General features: G+C 50.4%; 1 protein-coding gene across 1 annotated transcript in view; it reads right to left on the bottom strand.

Annotated features, from left to right (window-relative positions):
- The window catches only part of LOC123125615 (MLO-like protein 9), a 5,533-nt gene extending 3,041 nt beyond the window's left edge, over nucleotides 1-2,492 (bottom strand). Inside the window, exons 1-8 of the mRNA XM_044546090.1 lie at nucleotides 2,198-2,492; nucleotides 2,037-2,094; nucleotides 1,580-1,950; nucleotides 1,344-1,460; nucleotides 1,171-1,231; nucleotides 974-1,062; nucleotides 801-875; nucleotides 636-724 (exon numbers count right to left, since the gene is read on the bottom strand). Of these exons, the coding sequence (XP_044402025.1) occupies nucleotides 636-724; nucleotides 801-875; nucleotides 974-1,062; nucleotides 1,171-1,231; nucleotides 1,344-1,460; nucleotides 1,580-1,950; nucleotides 2,037-2,094; nucleotides 2,198-2,329 (992 nt within the window). The 5' untranslated portion in view covers nucleotides 2,330-2,492. The remainder of the gene's footprint in view (nucleotides 1-635; nucleotides 725-800; nucleotides 876-973; nucleotides 1,063-1,170; nucleotides 1,232-1,343; nucleotides 1,461-1,579; nucleotides 1,951-2,036; nucleotides 2,095-2,197) is intronic.
- Between the last annotated feature and the right edge of the window lie 5,706 nt (nucleotides 2,493-8,198).

The raw sequence follows: 8,198 nt of genomic DNA, 5'->3' as shown, positions 1-8,198 counted from the left end.
CGTTGTTGTGGTCCTCTTGCCAGCAGAAGGGTTATGGGTGGAAAGTCATGTTTGCTCATCTGAACTCGACGGCGGTGGCACGATTCCATGACCCTCTTGGGCGTGTCATCCAGGAGCCCAAGTACCATCCGGTCGCAGCGAGGTGGTGTCTTCGTCTGAGCTTGGATCGTAGCTTGACACATCGTTGGCTAGGATGTGTGGCGGTCTTGTTCACCTCCTATCTTTTACATGTGACCTCATAGCCAGTGTTCTTGATCTCAACTGCCCTCGGCATGATCGGCACTCCGGGGGTCAGAGCAAGAAGGCAGATGGGCCTCTGCGATGAGAGTTTGGCGAGGGTGTCGCGGTGAAGTCCCGGTGGTCCTTCCAGGAGGCACCGGTTCGTTCTTCATCGATCTCATGGTTAGCTTCGTGTTATGGTCACTCTTGAACTCTTGCCTGACAACAAGGTGGTGACGTCCAGTAGTGCACATTCCTCTGTGTTGCTTTTTTTGTTTGTTTGTCTGTTTTTTATCTGCTTTGTAAAGGGTTTCCTCAACATCTTGTATCGTTCGGCCGTGTTACTTTATCTATAAAGTAGGATGAAATCAATTTTTTTCTTCATGAAATTGGTGAAGTGAGTTGTTATTGTTCACCTGATCCCGACGATGACCTTGAAATCGTCCTCGAGAGACCGCTTGATGTACTTCTGGAAATCAAACTTGCTGCCAGGAGCCAAATGAACCTGCAACAGCAAGACCACAATTAAGGATTTCTAGCCGACATGCAGATTACTTGGTGATTAGTGCCTTGGTACTTACGTTGACGAAGCTGTGGCGCAACGCACAGTAGTCGGCCCTCCGGACCGATCTGAAGAACTGCCTGAAGAAGTTGCTCTGCGCTCAGAGTTGCATCCATGGGTCAGCAAAACGATGCAAACATTGTGCTCTGCCTGAACTCTGAAGGAAACATTTCGCTGATCAATCTAGCTTACGATGTAAAACGAGGCCGGGGTCTTGTTGAGGACGTTCATGTGCTGCCTGACGAACGATGTCTCGTGCGTAAACCTGAATTGCGACGGATCTGCGGCAGCAATGGCGCCGCCGTTAGCTCAGAGGAAATTAAAAGATCGACGTGTGTGCTTGTGTTTTAGTAGCTCTGAAGAGTGAGAGAAAAAAAAAATGGACGCACCGTTAGTGACTTCTTCATCTTGGCCCACTGCTTCTTTTTCCCACTCTTTCCATCCTCGTATCTGCAATCAATTAATGGTGAAATCATCACGCATCCCTCGCAACCAATGAGGCAATGATCGAGTTAATGGTTAAGAAGAGAACAGTGATTAATTATGAAATTTCTAGATAGACCTTGGCTCTGCCGAGTGCCATGGTGGTGGCACTGTAGCAGACATGGAACACGGCCAGGAAGAAGATGAAGATGTGCAGCTGGTGCAGAGCGTTTATCGATATGAGGGACACCTTCCCCTGCAATTGATTTCAGGGATGGAATTCGTCTTACTGCCGGATGCAAAGATTTTTCTTTTCCCCTCTCTTCATCAGCAAATTAATTGATTACTGTAGATGAGAATGGGATTGGTGCTGACCGGGGGGCATTTGATGTTCATGTTGGCCTCACTGAGCATCCTGTGGGGGACGCTGAAGGAGGTGGCCTCACTAAGCATCCTGTGGGGGACGCTGAAGGAGGTGGCCTCACTGAGCATCCTGTGGGGGACGCTGAAGGAGGTGGCGGTGAAGGGATTGGTGCCGAGGCTGAAATGCTCCTCCGGCTGCTTAGCGCCGTGCTCCTCCGCGGGGGCGCCGTGGCCGCCGTCCTTGGCGATCTCGACCTCGACGGTGGCCTTCTTGAGGCGGCATGGGAGCATGGTGTCGGCGGCAGCCTCGGAGATGCAGATCTTTATGATGTAGCTCTGCCCGAACACCAGCAGCAGCGAGATGAACCCCAGCACCATCAGCTCTGCACCACATCATCAACATCCATGTCGTTACGTGTCATTAAATTCATAGACCATCAATGGCAACCCTCGGTGCCTTCTTCCTCACCTGCCTTGACCTTCTCAAGGGCTTCCACCATGGCCTTCTTCTTCCTGTGCGCGAACCACTGAAACAACGAACCAACACCACCATGCATTTGCATGCATGTGAGCAGAGCAAACAAAAGCAGATTGCTTGGCAGGGTGACATGGATGGTCTGACTGACGGACCTCTCCGACTTTGTGGAGGCCCATCTCCAGGAGGATGGAGATGAGGACGATGACGCCGCAGACGGAGGCGACGGCCCATGTCGGCGTCTGGTCGAGCTCCCTCGAGTTGCCGCCCCCTCCTCCCCCGCTCATGTTTGCTCTGCTGCCGACCCGCGGCCGGCCGTTGCGTTCTGGCTTGAGACGGCCGGGATGAGAGGCGGGCAAAGGAGGGAGACGGGCGAGAGGGTGGCGCAGATAAACTGGAGACGGGGTCAAGGAGGAGGAAGAGGGCGTCAATGGCCGATCGAGTCGGAGATTCGTCGTTCTTCTTGCTCCGCGTGCGTGCATGCGCGGTGAGCGGAGGAGAAAGCGCTAGCTGCTCATTTGCAGACAGAGGCTGCGCGCGAACCACGCACGCTCCGTCAATAATTCTCTTCTCTTTATTTTCTGCTATATACATCCAGCCCGCGACACGTGGACACTAATTGCAACCATCCCGACTCCAGCCGCACCGAGTAACAGATGCCTCACATGGGAAAGAGTAAAGTCTATTTTAAATCTTGAATTCGTACGCTCGTTGGAATCAAACCTTAAACTCTCAATCCGTGAAATCGACACCCTATGCTTTCTAATCCCGGTCAACCTTGACCTTAGGCTGTTTGGCGCATCAGAAAAAGCACGATCCCGACCGGGTTCACTGGCTACTCTCACTGACGATGCAGGTCGACATGTCAGATTCATCTGCTTCCTTGTTCTCTTCCAGCCAAATGGATTGATCCCCTCCTCATATTCTCTTGACAAAATTCCTTGTGTTTGCATACGCATGTAGCAAACAATCAATCAGGCAGGTAGTTGCATAGCTTTGTACTTGCGTCTCATTGAGTTAAATCAACCTAGAGCTGACCCCGCAAAAAAAAACCTAGAGCTGGGGACACGGCGCTGCACCTGGCCGCAAGGCACGAACGTACGGTCATCGTGCGACGGTGGAGAAGCTCATGCTGCTAGCGCCCTTCTCTTCTCATCTTCAGCAGGGAGCCGCGGCGGTACTTCTCGCTGTCATCTCCCTCGAGTGCGGCAGGGAACCAAGAAGAACTGCTCCCCCTCCAGTGCATCCTCCGGATTGAGGTCTGAAGCGCGGTATTTGCTTGTCGGAGTTTGTGGATCATGCCGCTGGCCGGAAACGCGTCCACTTCTGCGACTCATCTTCACCGGCGCGTGGGCGGACGTACAATGCTACGCCGACGTGGTGTTCTTCCGTGGCGCGTGCGACGCCGAGAGGCCGACGTACACGACGCCAACTTCCACGCCTCCTGTGCGTGGGGCGAGGCGGTGCTCGAGGGTTGCTGTGCGTACTGTTGCGCGCCGCCGCCGTCCACGTCAGGTCATTGCCTTGAGCAGGTCTTTGCGTTGCTAGTCATGTTGTTTCCGCCGTCCTCCGCATCGGCATCAATGGGCACACACTGCTCCGGCGTTGAGAAGGGACGCCCCGGCGGCGGTGCTCTGGAGGGCCCTCGCCGACGTTCAATGGTCATCCTTGCGCTGGCCATCCTCCCGGGGCGGGGTGCACACCAGGAACAGAAGACGACATCGGGGCGTTGAAGGCAAGCGGCACACCGCTCGGATGTATAGAGTAGGGAAGATGAATATGACATGTAGGCCCGCGGAGTCAGTGACAGAAACAATTGTTCCCGGCTGGGATTGTCTTTTTCCCGATGCAACAAATATTGTAGGATTGGTTTAGGGTTGAAATTGATCGGGATTGACGAATACATGGTGCAGATTTCAGGGATTCAAAGCTAACGGTTCAATTCAGACTATCTCTACGAGTTTAAGGTTTAAAATAAACTTTACTCCATGAAAATTAAGGGCATCTTCAACTCCGACCCCGCCCGCATATCAGTCCGTTGGACAGTCTAAACACATTTTTTCCCATACACCGGAAACAAACATGAAGACTTTGCGGACGTCTGGATAGTTGTCATATCCGCGTCTGATCGCCCTGGCTCATAAAAAAAATCCACCCACCTCTCATGTGATTTCAATCGAACGCTCGAGTCGCTTGCTACGCCGCATTCATACCGGCCCAGAGCATGCAACAGCCGACATTGATGCTGTGATTTGACCGGATGGGAGGGTGGCGCAGACGGAGGCGACCTCTCACTGTCGGTATTGAAGTGGTGCGTCGGCCCGGAGAGCACCGCCCGACTGAATACACCTTTTCGCCGCATTCAAACGGCCACAGACTGTCCGTCTTCCTCCATTAAACCCGTTCCTTGAAAATACTAATTCTTCAAATATCGAAGTGGCAACATCTAAGATATATAGAGATGGAAAATAAAAAATGATAAAAAAATGACAAATTACAGAATGACCGTCCTATCCTTGATACTTTGAAAATGAGTTCAGTTTAACTAAGAATCTGCATGTTTGGCAACACTGGAGGAATATTAGTTTGCTAGTCTGTTAGAGGGTATCAATGAACTATTTTAAACACAAGCTGAGAAGCATGAGATACAGAGAGAAATCAATAACCAAAATCTAATTAGCAACAAAAGAAAAGATGAATACATCTAATTTCGATGAACAAATCATATGTACTGCTATGTGAACCTAGAGCTTTAAAATTGAAGACCGATGCGTGCAAAGATCAGTACCAGAGGGAGCGGGGGATGGATGACGTACACGTACCGCTGGGATCTGGATGATGTGCCGCTTGCCCGTCCCTGCCGCCGGTTCATTACGGGGGTGCTTTGCCTGCATATAGCCCAACCAGGCCCGCGCTGAAAGGAAGAGGCCTGTTTGATTGTCTGGTTTCATTATTGGGCCTGCATCGCACATTTTTTAAAGCAGCCTAGAGCCTGACTCGTTGGAAATGCTCGAATCTGTAGTTTCTCTATAGCCAGCCCGAGCCGAGCGCAGCGAGCGGGCCCTTGCACAAGTGGAGACTGGAGGGATACGAGGTCTTCTTCAACCTCCAGTAAGCTCCTATCTAATCTCCTCCCTCTGATCTACACAAGCTGTTGCGATTCGAGGTAAGCTCTACACGAAAAAGATGCACTTCGATGCTACGGTTTCATTCAGGCGATCGGTTCGTAGTTTCGTCGCTCGTAACTTCTTAATTTCGTCTTCCCGTTTGGAGCTATTCTGGACGAATTTTGTCATATTCGTCGCTATGCCTCCGTGCACACTACTTTCTTGTGTCCTATGCCTCCGTGCACACTGCAGTTCGCCACGCCGCTGACGGGGTCGATCATCTTGGCCTCCTCTCTCTCTCGCCCTACTACACTGGAGTCGTTTCCGACGTCGATCATCTCGGCCTCCTCTCTCGTCCACTGCACTAATGATACCATGGCGCGAGCACCGCATTCTCCTCCTCTGTCGATTGTCTTTGCGTGAGCACCGCAACTAGTTCGCCGACAGTGTCGCTCGCCGTGCCGTCGACGGGGCCGCTCGTCCACGACTCCATGCTCATCATATCGGACACGGCACCACGACCACTATCCACTGCAATCGCCATGGTCCGGCGCACACTACATTTTTTCTCCCCCCTTCCTCTGCTAGCTCTTAACCCTGTGTGTTAAGTGCAAGTGCTAGCTCTTAATCATACCCCATGCGGGCAACCAAACAACATGTAGTTGTATGCGTCGAGACAATGCAGGGAACCAAACAACGTGCCAAAGTTGATCCCCTAATGCAGGAAGTCCGTATGCAGGCAACCAAACAACTTGCAGATGTCGCATATGAGGTTGTTTCTCCAGAGTCAGGCTGGGTTGAGATGTGTATGCAATGCAGCTACTGTTCACTACTACAACCAAACACGCCCTACCTAGATCGATAGAATTTGGGAACAGGGAAGGAAACTGAACCAGCACATGGCGTGCGCGCATGGTGCAACCTGAAACAGTTTGGGCCTATGGGCCAAGGCGTGGGTGGCGAGGGAGGATTGCAAGCTGGGCTAGCCTCTGTTTTTGGGCTGAATTGGTTAGCTAGCACGTTTATTGCATCGGTTTCATTTTTTCTTCTACATACACATGATATACAATACATATACCTAGTTTTTTTTGGCAAAAATAATGGTATTCAACTGAATACCCTTGAATTGAGGTGGGCCCGCCCCTGGATATAGGCGGCTGCAGCCCAGCTCATGGATGCAGAATCTCCAAACCGGTGCGACATTCAACAACTCGCCGCTCCAAGCCAGCTCCCTGAGGAGCGGCTAGTTGCACCAGGTCGGCACGCGGGGGAGCACGGCGGCATGGGCATCGTGGCTGCCATGGACGACGCCGTTTGTCCCACTGCTCTCGTGCCCGGGACTGTCCCATATGCTTTCAACATACACAGAACCGCACCCTGCCGGCAGAGAAAGAAGTCGGCTTTGCAGAGATGGACGAAACGATGGCCAGCACGTCCGCGACTGTCGTCATCATTGAGGAAAAGTAGAACACGGAGGCCGCCGCCGCTTGGGTCCCATGAAGGCCACCATCGAGGCGACACCGACATACACAACCGGTGTCTTGCCCGGTAGTAGGCCATCATCGTCCCCTTCCCCTCTAGCTGAAGCACATTGCGCGGGTTCCACTCGAATGAGCAGCGCTGACGAACATGGGGAAGCGAGCAACCCGTTGCGCTGAAGCATATACTCTAGGGCTCACGACAGTCCCGCAGCGGGCTGCCGGACATGGGGAAGACAATGGAGATTCACCGGCGACAGCCGTCGACTAGTCAAGGGTACCTGTGCTGTCCGCATGGATATCCGCTGTAGACTAGCTTTACCTTACTCCGGTATAGTTTTAGTTAAAAAATGCTGAAAATGTAATGAATATCGTTCGGTTTATATGAAATCAGTTGTGTTTACATGAATTTCGCCCACTTGGTTCAAAAAGTTGTTGAAATAAATGCGAACAGTGTTGGACGGCTGTCTCCCGCATCTGTATCCGCGGATTGGGCCCGCCTTGTCCGTGGACGGATGCGGGGAAGGGAGGAGAGGGGGGATTTTGCGGTTCGCCGTTGGATATGCCCTAACAGTGCCAATGGGCTCATAAGATGAGCTATTCTTTTTCTTTTTCCACTAGGCAATTGGCCCTGCGTTGCAAAGGATACAAATATTCTAGTATTTTAGCTCGTGGTTTACCAGTTCATATTAATATGATTGTGTAGATAAATATGACCAAGTCTTGCCTATGATTTATCTACCCATATCATAAGATTTTATTTTGTATTCACTTATTGGCTTATCAAAGAGAACACAAGTTTATTCGGTAAGCTAATAAAAGGTGAGACAGTTAAGGCATTGCAATACGTTAGCTTGTGATTTACCTGCTCATATTAATGTGATTGTGTAAATAAATGTTCATCAAATCATGTCTGTACAAACAACAACAACAAAGCCTTTAGTCCCAAACAAGTTAGGGTAGGCTAGAGGTGAAACCCATAAGATCTCGCGACCAACTCATGGATAGAAAGCTTCCACGCACCCCTGTCCATAGCTGGTTCTTTGGTGATACTCCAATCCTTCACGTCTCTCTTAACGGACTCCTCCCATGTCAAATTTGGTCTACCCTGACCTCTCTTGACATTCTCCGCATGCTTTAGCCATCCGCTATGAAGTGGAGCTTCTGGAGGCCTGCGCTAAATATGCCCAAACCATCTCAGACGATGTTGGACAAGCTTTTCTTCAATAAATGTTCATCAAATCCTGTGTGTGATTTACCTTATTTTTATGAGAAGATTGATAAGTAAATTATAGTAAAATTGATTCAGAAGATAAATCTATTAAGGTGATTGATTATCATATGAGGAAGGTTGGACGAAGAGGTTATGAAAAGAAAGGTGAAACGAGAACCTTACATTCTTTTTAAGTAGTATAAGTAGAGATATGGTCACCGAAAAGGACCGGATTTCACTATCAACGATAACAGAACAAAAAAGCAGAAAACATGAAAGCATCTTGCCATCTTGGTGCAAAATATAGTTGTTGCATAGTACGCTCACTAACAACATCCAAAAAGAAAGAAAACGCAAG

Source organism: Triticum aestivum, chromosome 5D (assembly GCF_018294505.1).
Source record: "Triticum aestivum cultivar Chinese Spring chromosome 5D, IWGSC CS RefSeq v2.1, whole genome shotgun sequence".
Taxonomy (NCBI): Eukaryota; Viridiplantae; Streptophyta; class Magnoliopsida; order Poales; family Poaceae; genus Triticum; species Triticum aestivum.
Note: the sequence above shows the minus strand (reverse complement) of the source record. Positions and strands in the feature narration are given on the sequence as shown.